Source organism: Papilio machaon, chromosome 20 (genome assembly GCF_912999745.1).
Source record: "Papilio machaon chromosome 20, ilPapMach1.1, whole genome shotgun sequence".
Taxonomy (NCBI): domain Eukaryota; kingdom Metazoa; phylum Arthropoda; class Insecta; order Lepidoptera; family Papilionidae; genus Papilio; species Papilio machaon.
The window spans coordinates 6487639-6504837 of NC_060005.1; the positions used below are offsets into that span (position 1 = coordinate 6487639).

General features: G+C 34.2%; 2 protein-coding genes across 2 annotated transcripts; one reads left to right on the top strand and one right to left on the bottom strand.

Moving 5' to 3' along the window:
- Positions 1-880: 880 nt before the first annotated feature.
- On the bottom strand, positions 881-6499 carry LOC106711384. The gene is made up of 9 exons (XM_045683030.1): positions 6365-6499; positions 5870-6104; positions 5420-5556; positions 4295-4411; positions 3743-3886; positions 3200-3416; positions 2060-2214; positions 1771-1900; positions 881-990 (listed from the first exon to the last, which is right to left on the bottom strand). The coding sequence occupies exons 1-9, from the start codon at positions 6452-6454 to the stop codon at positions 881-883; spliced, it is 1335 nt and encodes a 444-aa protein (XP_045538986.1). The 5' UTR covers positions 6455-6499.
- Positions 6500-8227: 1728 nt separating this feature from the next.
- LOC106711434 (zinc transporter ZIP2) lies at positions 8228-15918 on the top strand. Its single transcript, XM_014503746.2, has 4 exons — positions 8228-9068; positions 11882-12094; positions 13347-13503; positions 15599-15918. The coding sequence occupies exons 1-4, from the start codon at positions 8541-8543 to the stop codon at positions 15610-15612; spliced, it is 912 nt and encodes a 303-aa protein (XP_014359232.2). The 5' UTR covers positions 8228-8540; the 3' UTR covers positions 15613-15918.
- The last annotated feature ends 1281 nt before the right edge of the window (positions 15919-17199 follow it).

A 17199-nucleotide genomic window follows, 5' to 3' on the forward strand; every position in this document is an offset into this window, starting at 1 on the left:
ACGATTTTTGTTTAAAATATTTGACCATTTCAAAACAAAAGAGGCACAGATATAATTCTATGATAAGAAATTGTACCTATAAAATTTCGACGATTCAAATCTTTGCTTTAACAAACATAGATAAAAAAACCAAAACCTTTATCCTTCTCTAAATATTGAATTATAATTTTCTTAGCTTCTTCGACTTCTTCTTGAGTCAATCCAATGTTTCCCAGTTCGTCATCAAGCTCCGGTTCGCAACCGCAGTTACAAACATCTTTGCATACATGACCAGCAATGGTCAACGTCTCGCGCGCAACCAACATAGCGGATAGATAGTCAGCGATGAATTGGTACAGGTTCTGTGGTCTAGCTCGTAAGACCTAAATAGTCATTACGGAAAATAAATCTATAGACACCGTCAGATTGTAATTTTTTTAAATCTAGGGGCAACGAATCGATTTAGTTCAATAACTATGCCACTTACTCCTTACTAACAAAACGTTTACTATTTATTTATACCAAAATTTTACTTCAAATAACAAAAAAAAGAGTAACAGACCTCTCTAGAAATATCACACATTAAATCCCTGAGGCCCTCAGGCAGTGCCAATTTGCAACTGTCCTTTATCTGTGACTGCAAAAGGTCCTCCATATTCGACAATACTGTCCAATTTGAATGACAGCAAACTTTAATAAATCGATCAAGACCAACTAGTTATCATATTTTATTTATCAAATCACGTAAAAAACTTAACGAAAAAAAAAACTCAATTGCCAAATAAAAGCTTTTATTAATAACAATAATAATTTAAACACAATTATTATACAAACAATTTTACTTTCACCAATTGTTATTAGAACAATGAAACATAAATCAAAAGGTAATCAAAGGTCTAAATTAAGCAACATAAAATGTATTGTCTTTAACATCGACATGATCTTGGTCTATTTCTGCACTGGTCAGTGACGCGACCGAGGAGACCGGAGTGTAGTCAGGATCTTTGTCATCTGTGGACATCACTACTGTCACTTACAAGTATAGTTCGACAACTTATGTTACCCGATAGACTTAAGTCAAACTAAACAATATATTATTTTTAAGTTGGTTAATTCCGCGTTTCGTCTGATGAGTGTGGTACCGGAGGCCTAATTTTAGTCCTCATTCTCTTCCCACCCTTTTCTTATTAGGAAAAGATGGGAAGGGGAAGTGGATTTGGCGGAAGAGGGGACGCATAGGAAGGAGAAATATCCTCTTTTTTGCGCCTCCTTCTCCGTTGATTAAAGATAGGCAACGCATCTGCATTTGCGGGTGTCTATGGGCAACGGTCGCCTCGCTATTGCGGCGAATCAAGATGGCCGTTTGCTCGTTTGCCACCTTATGATATAAAAAAATGCATAGAAACAAGACAAGTATTATGTAACACTACAGCGTAAATACCACATTTCGAAGATATAAAAAATATTACATGTATTTTTCTATGCTTTCTACTGTCATATTAATAAAATAGGAGTAGAAGTAATATCAAAAAAATGTCATATTTCATACGGATGTATTTGGGTTGTTGCTAACGAAAAACTGATATTTATGTACATTTTTTGTACATATAATTGTTCCGGGTACTCTCCGGAACGGCTGTACCAATTTTGACAGGTCTATGACGGAAAGGTTGTTGATGCACTCGGGGATATTTTAAGATACCTTTTTTAATTCAGTGCTGACGTAGTTGAGGGCGAACGTCACTTAACTTTAGTATTCTTGTGATAATTGTCATAAAATGTAGTGATTACCATTACTATATGGTATATCTTCAGGTATTTCTTGTAAGACATCATTTGTGATGTCATCTAGCGCCTCCTGTATCGCCTCCTGAACCTCCGGAAAGTCGTCGTCATCATTGGGGATCATTTCTGGTGGCATCTGTACAGTCGAGGAATCAAATTCACTTTTTCACTTACCATAACTATATTTTGACTGCAATGACACTTCCAATACAAGTGTCATGTCATCAAGAGCTATAAATTCCACTGGTGCGACCCCCGACTGCCATGAAAGTAACGCTAGTGGAAATGTTCTTACTGTGGAGAACGATATCTTGCGGGCGGGTGTGCCGAGCGCGCGATGGTCGAGGCTGTAGCTGCGGTCGCTGGGCTGTTCCGTGAACACGTCCATGGCCTCGCGCTCCATACAGAGCGGCTGACTATCCTCTAAATCGTCTTCCGGCACACTCACATCTAGCCATACACTGCTGTTAAATATTACTGACATACTAAGAGTTAGCTTACTTAAGAAGTCCTACTAAGTCGGTACTTATTAAAGTCATTCACTAACACTACTATACCAATGTAACTAAACCTTTAGTATTCTCACTACTACAGTGTCTTCAACTAAGTCTCCCTTTGTGTAGTCAGTATGAAAGACCACTAAGGGACTGACACGAAAGTTTTTTGGGACGAAGTTCCTTATCGCGCGTTGTGAAAGGGGGCTAGACGGAAAAAATTCTTACGAAAAGTTGTCACGACACTTTTTGCTATAGTAAGTATGTTAACGACGAATGAGCGCTACTTCACCATGACAACGACGTGACAATATATAACGAAAATTCATAGAAATAAAATGTACTTCTTGTGAAGACTTAAGTTTTTTATTCATAGAATAAACATTGGTTCCTTCACTAATTAATTGAAAGGAACTTCGTTCCATCCGGGTGTCCCTTGACACCTCTCAAGTTTTTTTTATATTATAAAGTGGCAAACATGCGATCGGCCATTTGCCCGCTGCCCATAGACATCCGCAATTGCAGAAGCGTTGCTTTCTTTTGTTCGATGCAGGCGACACACAAGAAGATATTTCCCCTTCCTTGTATCCTCTCATCCGTCAAATACATTTCCCCTTTCCATCCTTTCCTTCTAAGAGAAGGGTGAGAAAGAAGAATTTAGGCCCCCGACACGGCACAATTATCAGACAAAACGCGGAATTACTTCCACTTGACATTTGTTTTCTGTGTTGTCGTGGTATTGCGCACGGCATGTCGGACCACTCCTGCAACAGATATTGTTTTTCCCGACGTCTCCAGTGCTAGTGAGCTGGCAAAAACTTGGATAAGAGCGGCACTGGACCAGAAAATCAGTATGATAGAGCCAAAGACCAGCAAAAGATTAATTAAATATGATGTTATGTACAATCTTTACCACTTGTTATATGAAAAATAAATAAAACCTCTATATCTAGCATCAACTTGGACCATGCGTATTTCGGTCTTCGTAGCTGTGCAGTTGGACCACGTGCCGGTCTTCCCGGTCTGGACCTCGCGGCCGTCATCATACTCATCCACCACGTGGGTCAGGGTTTTCGTGGGATGGTAGTTGAGGCCTAAAGTCGCGGTCGCGTGGTCTTCGAACATCGCGTACACGTTGTCTTCGCGTACTTTAATTTTCTATAGTAATTATATTGAGATACATTCATATTACCGTACATATGGGTTCTTTTTATAAAAATAGAGACAACAAGTATCACTGCAGTCGAAACCCAGTTACTGAGCGTTTTTGTGACGTCATACGCTCGTTGTGACGTAATACGCTGCAACATGAAAAACATGAGGGCGAGTTTCAGAACAGTTGGTAACCAGTTTCCAGTGTCAAAATTCAAAATATTCATATAAAAGAATTAGTCATCTCTTATTGCCAGAGATTTCTCAGTGGACACTCGAGACACATAGGGTTTGAACTACCAGTGATACATGACCTCTACTCGTTAACTTACAATAAGCGGTCCGAGGTCAATCTCCCTGGAGCCCCCGATGTCGGGTGTAGGCCCCAGCGTCGACTCCTGAGGGCCACTCTTCCTTTTCTTAGGTTTTAGGTGCTTCAAGAGGTTTCTACGTACATGATAACCTCTATACGCGGCCTGTAAGTAACAATTACATAATTGTTAAGTACATAAAGAGAAAATATTATTTTTATATGTTTGCATAAACTCAGAAACTATTTGATGAAATGCAAAAAAACTTTCATCAATAATGCTACATTGTTCTTGAATAACTTAAATAAAATAATTATGGTTTAATAAAATATTTAAAAATAAGCGCATGAGAACACAAATTGCTAAGAGATTATAAACATAAATACAAACATTTCAAACAATTTGTGTAAGCATAACATTATCTTTCAAACTTTACGGTCGCTTGCCATTTTACATCACATATCCCTGTGAGCGCGCTCCTCCACCCGCTGTTGGCACACCTGGCACCGACTTGCGATGACATACGCTCGAACCTGACCGCGAGCCGACGATAAAGTTTGAATCTCGACATACCTGTATTCTCTCCGAGGCCCTGTGGAGTTCGTGCAGACTTGGCTTGGTCTTCTTGTAGAGCGCGAGGGTCCGCTCCGCCGCCAGCTGCCACGGCTCGTTACCGCGCATCGACGTGCTCTGATGCAAACATTACTTACTATACGTCCACCATAATTGTGTTTACGACATCCGCTCAGAGAGTCTATAACGAATATTTGCGATATACGCTTTCGTAAAGTCATCAACAAAATATCAAAGTTTTTATGAGATTTATGCAATACTACAAATCTAATACAAATTGAGATAATGGTGTTACACTTTCTCGCAAATTTTCGTGCTAGGACCTCTGATCTTTTCTTGTTTGAGTGTGAGAAGTTTTCCACTGTCGACACACTTGAACAAAAAGGTATTTTCACCCTTTTATCTTCCAAAAATCGCAGAAAATATACCTACAAGTGTTACGGCAGTGAAAACTTATGGTTACGGTCACAAAGTACAAATAACTTAAAGTAACATCAACTTAAACAATTGTGAATTAGACATCAATGTATTCTTTTATAGTTCTGATACAGTCTACTTTAAATAATAAAATAGGTAAGGTATTTCCATTTGTAGAACAAGAAACCTGTTATCAGCTCTCCGTTGTTATAAATTACGGACCGGACGTGATTGCGAGAATGCTTAACTCTTATTTAGGATCTCTACATGATATACAACCGCTGTAGATAAAAAACTTCTAAGAACATTTAGAACGATAAGACAAACTAATAGACTTAGTTTGAACTATTTATAAACATTCTTACAAATGTTACTTTAGCTGACATAAATACAAGCTTTTTCGGGTAATAACAAAGAATAAAATAGGACTTCTAAGGGTAATTTAATATAAGGGTAACCACTTTATTGACTTTGAGATAGTTACTATCTAATATATAAAATTCTCGTGTCGCGGTGTTTGTGGTTAAACTCCTCCGAAACGGCTTGACTGATTCTCATGAAATTTTGTGAGCATATTGAGTAGATCTGAGAATCGGCCAACATCTATTTTTCATACACCTATTAAGTTTTTTTTAACTGCGCGCGGACGGAGTCGCGGGCGACAGCTAGTAATAATATAAATTCTTTCTATGTTTCTAAATAACTTACGTGTTCCATCAATTTCTTCTTATAGACATAGTCTTTGTAAGCGTTCCTAACAATCTGACAAACGTTTGCTGCCATTTCTTCATCCAGAGGTACGGTCGACAACATTTTCTTTAATATATCAGATTCTTTGACATTCTCTGTAAATAAGACTTGTCTTTTAATCATGTCATCAATAAATTTAATTAAGAAATAACAATGTTTTAGGGTTTAGAACGCATGTACTTATTTATGTTTGTTCACAGTATTTCACCGCAAAAGTAATATTTTGAATTACTTGTACGCGTTGAAATGTATAATGTATACAATAGGAAGGGATACAGAGTAGGTACCATCAATTGTTTCTTCACAATTTTAGCACCACAATTGTTATTAAGTAGGGGTGCAATTTAATTAATTGCAAAGTTCAAGTCACTTCTGTAACTGGAACACCGCTAAAACATTCAACTGTACCTTTATCATCGCTAATCTCGACGGTTTCAATTTCGTCTTTTATAATCTGCGCCAGAGTTTCTGCATCGGACCGGTCCAGACCGAGTTGTAACAAATGCTCGGAGACCGAAGGCCGACAGTCGCACAAGTCCTCTAGAATCTTGACCGCCATCACACCGTGCTCGCGCGTGATTAAAAGCACGGATAGATAATTGCTAATGAATTCGTGGATGTTCTTTGGTTGTTCACGTAGCACCTGGTTTACGATAAGATTTTTTTTATAAGCTATATATTGACAATTTTAAGTAATTTGTGTAATAACACTATAAAAAATATTATGAATAATAATTGTAGTTTACTCTTCTTTAAAGTATACCATTTGGCTACATAATAAATGTTGAATAAGATAATAGCTAATGAAATGCAGGCGTATTTCATTATCATAAACTACATCAATAAATAACCCTTTTATTGCAGTTGCCTATACCAAATTTATCCACAGTAAATATGCATTACTTCTCTCGCAATATCCGCCATAAGTTCCTTGAGACCTTCTGGTGTTGTGAACACGTTGGCGCAGCCATGCTTCTGCAGTAACTCGTTCATCTTGCCATTCACCAATAACCAAACCAAACCAATTATTTATTTGAATTTTGGTTTTGACGAAGCTGATCCGTCACCTGACTTGACATTTAGTTGCTAATTTTTTTTCAAAAAAGAGGTTTTAACGCAAGTTTATTATTTCTATTTTATATTTGTAAAAGTTATTATAATTTCTTATTATTAACCTTTTGCCTATTTATATTTGCCTTTTAATATAATTATTTTATTATTAGGGAAATAATTAGTATACACATGTTATTTAAAAATTACAACGCCTATGGAATGTAATAGCAAAATTGTGAATTGTTACTTAGCTAATACTTTGCTTGTTGTTTACGCTTATTTTTTCTTACTTCAATTATTTATTTAAACAAATTATTATAAAAATTCAACAAAAATTATAATAAAAAGTAAGTCTATTCGAAATAAATTATACACTTTGGTGATAATTCAATTACGTTAAATACAAAATACAGTAAGCTCAATTCATCGTGTCGTGTCTAATAATACCAGTCTATTGGTTCAGTAATTCAATCCTGTCTGCGCAAAGGATTAGTAAATCCATAAAAAAGCAACGCTGCAGTTTGTGACACGCAATTTATCCAATAGAACAAATAAATAGGGATTGCAAAAATACATCCAATCAGCAAGAAATAAAATCAAAATGTTTTTTATACTATTTTATTGTAAGGAGCCATCTATTGTTTCTTATTGTAATTAAAAGTTTTTCACATAAATTACAGATCTCGCCCGCGACTTAGTCTGTGCGATGTTTTACATCTGTGATGAACATCGAGAATCGAGATCCGTTAAACCCTTCTAGAGATACCTAAAAACATTCTCATTTATAAATAATGATAGTAATAAGTAAGAAATGATGATCAATAGATGGCGTTGCTATCGATTTTAAAATACTTACTAATTTCATTGTACTTCATAAACTTGTAATCAATTACAAAACAATAGTGTAATCGATTCTAGAATGATAGTACTTATATAATAATGAAAGCATATCTTCAGATTTTTCCTTTTTCTTTAAAGGACGAAGTTCATAGTTGTAGTAGTTTTACATTTATTTTTTATTTTTAATTAATTAGCGGAACTAATACAATCACCCGCCTTTATCATAAGACATACAAAAGTTATCTCTATTTGTAATAACACTTCTTTGTTTGATAAAACACTTTACTGGGGCAATAGGTATGTATTTATAAATATTTTGAGTGCAACATTCAATGGTAATAGATTTGATTTCTAGCAGCTATATATTAAGAGTGAAAATTCAAATTAATTTATTTGTGAATATGATCTTACTTCAAGACTGGTTGCCGATTATGCCCACTTTATAAATTATCCCCAATTTCTGGGGATTTCTTTTAATTTCATGATGACTTTTGTATTATTCTTAGTAAAGTAAGGACACACAAGAAGAATTTTAGTAAAAGTAAATGTAAACAATTATTCACATTTTTATGATTTTGTCATCAAATTTTATTTAGTTTTTGTATTTCAAGATTTCAATTAAATTTTATTAGTCTTTACTCTTTAGTACAAAACGACTTTCTTGGTTTTTACATAAATGTGTACATTTAAGAGCGATTCTCATATGTTATCCTTTATTTTCTTAAAATGATATTTAAACATTTTTGCAAAGGTTTAGTTAACTAAGTGGATTTCGGGAGAATAAAAATCGGCACATGGCAACATTGTTTTTAAAAAGCCGCAATACAGATTATAAAATGTCAGGCGGAGTCAAGTCACAACTTGTCAAACGTTGCAAGAGCGCGCGCGTCAGCATGTGTGGGAACTAAGGTGTGTGATATTTAGTCTGCGATAAACATGTGTGTAAATATTGTGAATTAACGTTACAATAAAAGTTTCGTAATTATGTGCAAACAGTTGTAAATCTGTACGTGCTTTAAATAATAGCTTTCAATTCCTACTGTATTTTGGAGGGAAACTGACTACAAAGTATTGTTTATAAAATATAAACGGAATATTGACGGATAAATATCGTATGATATTAGAATTATATTTTCTTACGTATTATTTTTGTAATACAACTAAGTGAATTAAAAATAAATAAAAAATGGAGGTATCAACAGCAAAAGCATTATCAATGGTTGCTTTAGGAGTTGGTAGTTTTGTTACCGGTATGATACCGGCTTGCTTCACAGAAGGAGCGAGACAGAGACATCCTCTATTCATTTCTACACTCTTATGCTTCGGAGCCGGTGTTCTTCTGTCAACTTCTTTAGTGCATATGCTTCCCGAAGCGCGAGAAAAGTTACCGAAGTATTCTGAACTGATGTTATGCATTGGGTTCTTTATCGTTTACTTTGTCGATGAGGTGGTGCATTTGTTCTATGGTGGGATGGGACATAATCACCAAGGATCGAGGTATGGAAGTGGGGAAGCTACACGTCTGCTTGCTCATGGTAATGATGGTGAGATGGACAGGTGCTGCGGAGACAATGGTAACCAGAGGATCTGTCATGTTAACCACACGCCTCCTTGCAATAGAAGTTCGTCTGGAGTGATCGGTTTGCTATGTGCTTTGTTTGTGCATAGTCTGCTTGAAGGATTGGCGATTGGATTGCAAGAGACTACCTCGCAGGTTAGTTTTATCTTGTTACTTCGTATATATTCATGACCTATGTTTTCAATACGGTTCTTCCCTGGCCGAGGAGGTTATTCACACATTAGAGTTAGTTGAGTGAGAGCATGAGTCATATTTTAACGTTTGCATTTGCAATAACACGAAACTCGATTCTCCCTTCCTCAGTCATACATGTTTGTCTCGTGTCTTTGTTTCAATGGCGAGAAACGAAGAACTAAACGAAGTTTATTATTGTGTATGAGTAAATTAATTCAAGGTTAACTCATTGTTATAAATTGTACGAGGAATGTTTTTGTTTTTGTTTACATAATGTTAACGGAAATATAAATCTGTGACTAATTGTGATACTGTATGAAGTTGGTACGATGCAATGATCACAAAACATTTTACAATAACACTATTTTTTTTTTCAAGTTATGGGAAACAATTTGAGAAAATTCTTCTTGCCCTTTGGAAGATATCGAACGCAAAAAAAAATTATAGGTATTCGTATAAATGTGAAATATGCAATTGGTTTGAATACCTTGTTTGATATTCATTAATTTTGTACCACAACTTAAGTAATTAAATAGTTATTCGATATTAATCAGGTCATCAATCATGGTTTTACCAATTTGCTTAATTTAAACGCATTAGTTGCATATAAAAATAGTCCTGTTTGAAATGAAACATTAGTTTTAAAATTTAGTTTTTAGAATTTTAGTCCTCTTTTCCCACCCCTTTTGTTATAAGGAAAGAATGGGAAGGGGAGGTGGATTTGATGGAGGAGATGCATAGGAAGGTTAAATATTCTCTTTTTGTGCGTCTCCTCTTTCGTCGATTGAAGGTAGGCAACGCATCCGCTTGCGAATGTTATGGGTAGCGGTCGCTTCGCCATTTCGGCGAATTCATGTGGTCGCTTGCTCGTTTGCCACCTTGTAAAATAAAAAAAACATACAAACTAGACTTATAAAATGTAAGAACAAAACTCGACACATCTGAATGAATTCTTAAATCTTGTACAAAATTAAAAATAGAAGATTCAAGATTAATACAAAAATGGCTCTTATTACAAAGCTTTACAGGTCATTATTCATTAATAATTATTAACTAGGATGTATGGACAATAAATACATCGGGCCTGTAATTTTATCTCAATAAATGTCATGGACTACTGCAGCGTGACCGAAGTATTTCCTTTCATACGAATATCAGTCACTCATTGGTCGTTTTTGTACCTTTGTCTAAACAATATAATAAAATTGCAATGGTAAAAAATTAAAAAAAAAATATATTTCGTACACATGATGGATTTTTTTTAGTTTTGTCCATCTGTCTGAATGGTCACGTTTCGCCGTCTCTGACGGGGCGGGAAGGTAGCTGATGCATGCGGGACTATTACTAATTTTTTAATCATCCTACGCAGACGAAGCCGCGGACGATAGCTATCTTTTTATATAAAGCTTTAAGGTTATTGAAGTAAAATATGTTTTGTATATTTCCACAGCAAACCATTATTATTTAAAGGGACTTGACCTATTTTCATTATATCTGAAGACTTGAGATAACGTTTCGATAATGGTTCGGTAATGTATACAATAAATAAAATTGAAGTGTCTGTAGGTAATGTAGTAAAATATATATATATATATATATAAAATTCTCGTGTCACGGGGTTCGAACTTGAACTCCTCCGAAACGGCTTGACCGATTCTCATGAAATTTTGTGAGCATATTGAGTAGGTCTGAGAATCGGCCAACATCTATTTTTCATAACCCCCCCCCATTTAGTTTTTTTTAAACTGCGCACGGACGGAGTCGCGGGCGACAGCTAGTATATATATATATATTTGTAATCTCCGAAATGGCTGTACCGATATTGACGAGACTTTTACTGAGAGGTAGCTTTTGTGCGCGGGAGTAACATAAACTATTTTATTTTCAATTTCGCGTTGGCGAATTCTCAGGCGACTGCTAATCTACATAATAAAGACCAACAAGCAAACACCTGATCAAGAACATATTTCTATCCTTTTCATCGTCTTTAAAGAAACGGAGACAACAATGTTTTATAACATGTATTTTGCAGTGTAAATTCATGGTTAAAATGTACAGAATAAAAAGTATGCAATTGGTATTCGTACGTTAACAAAATGTAACCTTGCATGAAATAATGAAAGGTCTATCTGTACGTAATCTTTTAACTTACATATTGTTCAAAGAAATACACAATGAAGCGTTGGCACTATTGAGAAAGTTTATATTTATTTTATTAGGCAAGACAAGTGATCGATGCTTTATTTAAATCTATCCTTTATAATCAGATGTTTTTATGTATACTAATGGTCGCCCGCGACTTCAACAGCGCAAAATAAAAAAGTGGCTTATAAAATGCCCGCGTGCATAGTGCATAGTGTCCTTCCTGGCAGTCATGAAAGTGGATAAAGCCCTTCCGGAGATTATATATTATTATACAAAAATTTGGTTTTCGTTATCAGCTACGTAAATACATCTTGTGTACGAAACACAATTTTTTTCAATATTACAGACACTCCAATTTTATTCATATATACAGATTTAATATTTATATACTTCACTATTTTGCATCTATCGTGTGTTCTTCAGTGATACTGCATTATTTATATTCGACCAAATTTGTGACAGACTCCGGTCTAGAATAGTGGCATTAAAATCACCCGAAACCGATAATCAAATAGATATCTTTTTTCTTTTTTAATCTTATAGATTTCCGAACTACGCAGAGATTTTGAAGTTGTTGTTTTATTTTACATTTTTACGTGTATATTCTTTAACTTTTTTTGTATATCCAGGTGCTGCTGTTGCTAGGTGCGGTAGCAAGTCATAAATACGTGGTTGGCTTCTGCCTTGGTGTTGAATTGTGCGCTAGCTTCGCCCGCCGACTCTGTCTGCATTTGACGTGCGTGTTAATCTTCAGTGGTGGCTCGGTTGTCGGTATCGGTTTAGGCGCCGGTATGGATGCGTTCAGTTCAATGAAAAATTCCGCAGCTGTGCCTATCATGCAGGTGAATATGATGTTACGATAAAACTATTTTAGTGATTTTCCTCATCCTCATCAGCTCACTATACGTCCCCACCGAGGTGCTCGGAGCCTACCCCAAGTTAAGGGGTGACTAGGCCATAGTCAACCACGCTGGCCAAGTGCGGGTTGGTTGACTTCACACATATCATTGAATTTGTTCTCAGATATGTGCAGGTTGCATCACGATGTTTTCCTTCACCGTAAGAGCGTCGGATAAATGGACATATGTAGATCGAAAATCGAAAAAGTTAGTGATTTTGATAGGTCATAATTTTGACATCACTGTCGGAACACTAGTATCAGAACATAATATTATTATTTCGTTTTTTTATTTTTTTTATCAAAGACATTGATGTTTGCTACGTATAAGGCCAAAGTAACAAATTGAAGATTTTTACTTTTTTGTGTTAAAGCTATCCCTTAGTTTAGTTAACGTGCATTAAACAAAATATATATTTACAGGTGTAACTTTTTTCTGAAGTAAAATTGCTCATGCGGATAGACCGCTTTTCTATATTGTTGAAACTTTGAGAGCTTCTCCTGAATTGTTGTCAATTTGCACATTGGCCCTTATTAGTACGAGCCATCGATAAATCGCAGTTAGCACAGGTGGTATTTCTACCAGTGGATTGATTTATAACATAGTAATAAAAAATTTAATGATAATATTTAAGTGTTACTCTTGGTCTTAATAATTATAATTATTATTTACTAATTGATTGCAATTATTATTGATAAGATAACATTGCATGATTATCGTGAATTTCTAGTTTGATAATTTTCATTGTTTCTTGTTTTATGTTTGACTATCTTTCGCCCGCGTCTCCCTCCGCACGGAATTAAAAAAAACATTATAAATACGAGTAGCCTATGTGTTCTGTCAGACTATGATCTATATATCTACAACTACGCCAAATTTCATCGAGATCCATTGAGCCGTTCTGGAGATACCTTCAAATAAACATAATCATCATCATCATTATTCTGCCCTTATCCCTACGGGGGGTCGGCACAGTATGTACTCCTCCATACATCTCTATCAGCCGTCATATCTGAATTTACCTCCTTCTTACGCATATCTCCTTTCATATATCTTAAAGGCCGACAACGCATCTGCGGTTCCTCTAGTGTTGCGGATGTCTATGGGCGTCGATGATCTTATAAAAAACAGCCTTCTAAATCTGTTTGTGTACGGCTGTGTTACTTGAAGCTTAGTTGGCAACATGTTGCTTCAGGCGCTAGCGGCGGGTACTCTGCTGTATGTGACGGTAAGTGAGGTGTTGCCTCGGGAGCGCGCGGCGTGGCACGAGCGGCGGCGAGCTGCGGGCGTGGCACAGCTTGCAGCAGTCGCTGTCGGCTTTGCTCTTATGTACACAACCACTTTGTACCTCGGTGAGTCTCTTAATATTCAAATGTAAAATTTTGAATGAATGGATGTTATATTATAAGTACGGTAGGAATATATAGGTACGTCTATAATGGTCTTTTTGGGAGGTATACTAAATTTTTTTCGATGTTTTATTCAGTTTTGTTGTTACAATCAAAGGCATTGTATGCATGTGTAAATATTTTTGTAGTTCAATTTATCATCTCCCTGGTCTTATCTCACTCATATGGGGTTGACACACAAGGTTTTACAAACCTTTAAGTTTTTTAATTTTTTACGATCGACTGCCGGCCTCTCGCCAACCCTACTTTCGTAGATCTATTAAAAACTGAAAAAAACATAGAAAGCTTTCAAAATGCAACAAATCTTTACAACATCGTTGGGAGAAAACCACATCAAAACAGTTTTATTCGTTTAAACAGATGAAAATTATTCACTGATTTGTCCTGTTTCTGTAATGAACAATGGTAGTTATTGTTACTTGCATATAAACAAAGTTAATCACGTCAGAAACACAAATAGACAATGTTATCTTTGCCACGTTTTGTGACATATGTTCTGCAGATCTCAAACACCACGTGTAATAATAGATAGACATAAAATATGTTTATTATTACAATTATTGTCTAATATTAGAATATATTTCTATTATTCGATAATTTGCGAAGCTACGAAGCAATAACATAAGTCTACGTAACCGTAGAACTCCACTGTAGTTTCACTTGTAATGGTTACTATAGTTTAATTGAATGGAAATGAGAAATATTTAGACGTTTCATTAACTAACAATCTTGTCCAAGGATTTATTTTGGAAAAGTTTCGATTCATGATACAAAAATGATAAATGTCTGCATTTAATTAGTCTGTAATTTTTTTAGTAGTATTATTATTTCTTATTTATATATAATTCGACTTTACATGTTGACTTGTTATCCCTTCATTGTGGTAGGAATGGACTGAATAAATATGCACATTGAATTTTACAATAAATACAAGTTATATATAAATGTACAAGATATAAAACAAAAAGTCAAAATGAAATATGTCAAATAAAAGAAAAATCTAATATACAAAATTCTCGTGCCACAGGGTTCCAACTTGAACTCCTCTGAAACGGCTTGACCGATTCTCATGAAATTTTGTGACCATATTCAGTAGGTCTGAGAATCGGACAACATCTATTTTTCATAACCCCAATTTCCCCCCCCCCCCCCCCCCCCCATTTAGTTTTTTTTAAGTGCGCGGACGGAGTCGCGGGCGACAGCTAGTATTTTATAAAAATGTCCAAAAAGGCTGTATGCAACCCCGAGGCCGCAGTATCCCTTTCATCATCTTAGACAAAATATAGACAACATGTATTATTACAAGGCACAGTTATGTTATTCTTTATTATATTATATATTTATCGTGACTTTCTGAGACCAAAATCTATATAAAACACTGTATTCATTATATTTGACAGAACAGAGATAACAATATATTTTAAATGAGCATTCTAGTCTCAGAAACCCACAGTTAATAAATCAGTTGCATTAAAATGTATAAATATAGAAGTGTATCGATGTATTTCATATAACCTTGGATTCCCGGCGTTTAAATATTTGTAATATGTTGATAATGGTTACCGTCAGAATTGATAGCGGCTTTGTGCAAGAAGGTTAATATTTTGATAACGGGACAGATGTTAGAACATTGTACAGTATTCATGTTGTTTAGAACAGAAAATTTCATTTATTCGTATTTAGAAAAAAAAATATGTAAAAAGCGCGATAAAATTAACCTCATCTTTGTTTCGAATAACATACTAGCTACTATAGTTTAGGTAAGTGGTATCAGAAAGTGTTACCGAGTAGTAATAGATGGCGCTGAGATCAATTTAATTAATTGTATTCTACTACTCGACTAGAGATGGCGGTAGTGATAGTGAATGCAATAATTTGGTGCTGTGATTAGATGAATTGTTATATATGTAATATTCTATTAGCACATTACATACATTCAGATATAAGGTACATTTATGTTTGTAGGATTGTTTTATATGCAATTATTTAATTTTTTTTTACTAAGGTTTTTTAAGTTGTCTTTATTTTTTATTTTCAGATGACGATGTTTAACAGTATGAGCAAGACAAGCTTAGTAATTAAGTACTAGTTAAGTTTAAGTAACGGAATGACAATAAAACATTTGTGTATTTCAGAGTTTTATTTTAATTGTGATTTCAATGTCAACAATATAAGTTATAGCATTTGATATTATTGGATTTTGACACCACAGTTTGGTTTGACCTTTTTGTAAATACATATAAAAATAGTTTACAAAGTATTTACAATATCAAATGTATTTTTAAGGCATTATTTGACTGTTTTTACGATGACATATGTTTTTAGATTTAAGATATTAAAAAAATAATAAAAACCAAACCATGTTATCATTGAACCTAGTTCGGTGTATGGCAGCGAGGAATCTAAACAATTTGTAAGTACATATTAAATATATAAGTGCATTTTCTAATATAACATCGTAAAAGTAATCTTTCGAAGGTATTTCATGGATTCATTATAAGACGAGTTACAAGTTATATAACAAATTCACTATGAAACTTGTTAGTACAACTTTTTTTTTAACATGTTCCCTATCGATATTGATACTCCATTGTCTTCGACTACGCAAACTATCAATCCGGTATTTAAATATTATAAATCACTTAATTACATTTGTTAAATTATAATACATGGCACCGTCGTTACGTATAAAACATTTTATTTACGGTAAGAAATAACGCCATCTATCGAGTGAAATCTATTTAGTTTAACACGTTGCTATCCGTCAACAGATGGCTCTGACAGTTCAAAGTGGAAATATGTTTCGCAGTTTAACGAAACACGTAAAATAATCTCAGTCCACAATACTATTCTGCGTTTATATTTACATCGATTAACATTGAAGCGACTTCATTATAAACTAAAATCCATACTGAATAGCGGAATACCTCGTATTATTTAACAGTATAAATAAATGAATAAATTCTTAAACTAAAAATTAAATACGTTAAAAGTATTACAAAATAGAAAATAATACAGATCTTTGACTCGACGTACTTATACCTAAAAGTAAGTACAATTACTATATGACAAAATATTAATAAAAAAGTTATCTTTGAATAAATACTCTTAATTAAGAAGGTAAGAGAGCAAATGGAACAAAATTAATTAGACATCACTACGTCATATTTTTTCCCGGTAAAAAATGTTAAAATATTGTTATGGCAACATTTATTTCTAGTCAACATAACTAATCATTTTTCGTTTTGCATTTTTATATTTATGATCTCTATACATAATTTATAAATGGATGACGATAAATAAACAGCTTAAGTAATCGATACAAAACAATTAATTATGTCGCATGTTTCCTGATACATTTGCATTTTAATAAAGTTATTTAAATAAATATTAAATCGTAGTCTACAATTTTATTTAACGACAAAGATATAAATTATTATTTTTAATATTTATGTAGTGATGTCTATGGAAATATTAGCTATAGTTTTCGAATTCGGTAACTGTAAAATAAAATAATTTTTATGCCAACATATAAAAAATAAAATTCGCATTATAACAGATTTTTTATTAAAAAATGTTCAAAATATATTTTTTACATTTCTTTTGTAAGGATTATTACAAACTATATAATATTTTATA

Coding starts and splice junctions, on each gene's coding strand:
- LOC106711384 (XM_045683030.1), bottom strand. CDS start 6,454: ATGAACGAGTTACTGCAGAAGCATGGCTGCGCCAACGTGTTCACAACA. Junction 4,412..5,419: donor AGAAGAAATTGATGGAACAC/GTAAGTTATTTA, acceptor TGTTTGCATCAG/AGCACGTCGATGCGCGGTAA. Junction 3,417..3,742: donor TTGACCTCGGACCGCTTATT/GTAAGTTAACGA, acceptor TAATTACTATAG/AAAATTAAAGTACGCGAAGA.
- LOC106711434 (XM_014503746.2), top strand. CDS start 8,541: ATGGAGGTATCAACAGCAAAAGCATTATCAATGGTTGCTTTAGGAGTT. Junction 9,069..11,881: donor TGCAAGAGACTACCTCGCAG/GTTAGTTTTATC, acceptor TTGTATATCCAG/GTGCTGCTGTTGCTAGGTGC. Junction 12,095..13,346: donor CAGCTGTGCCTATCATGCAG/GTGAATATGATG, acceptor ATGTTGCTTCAG/GCGCTAGCGGCGGGTACTCT.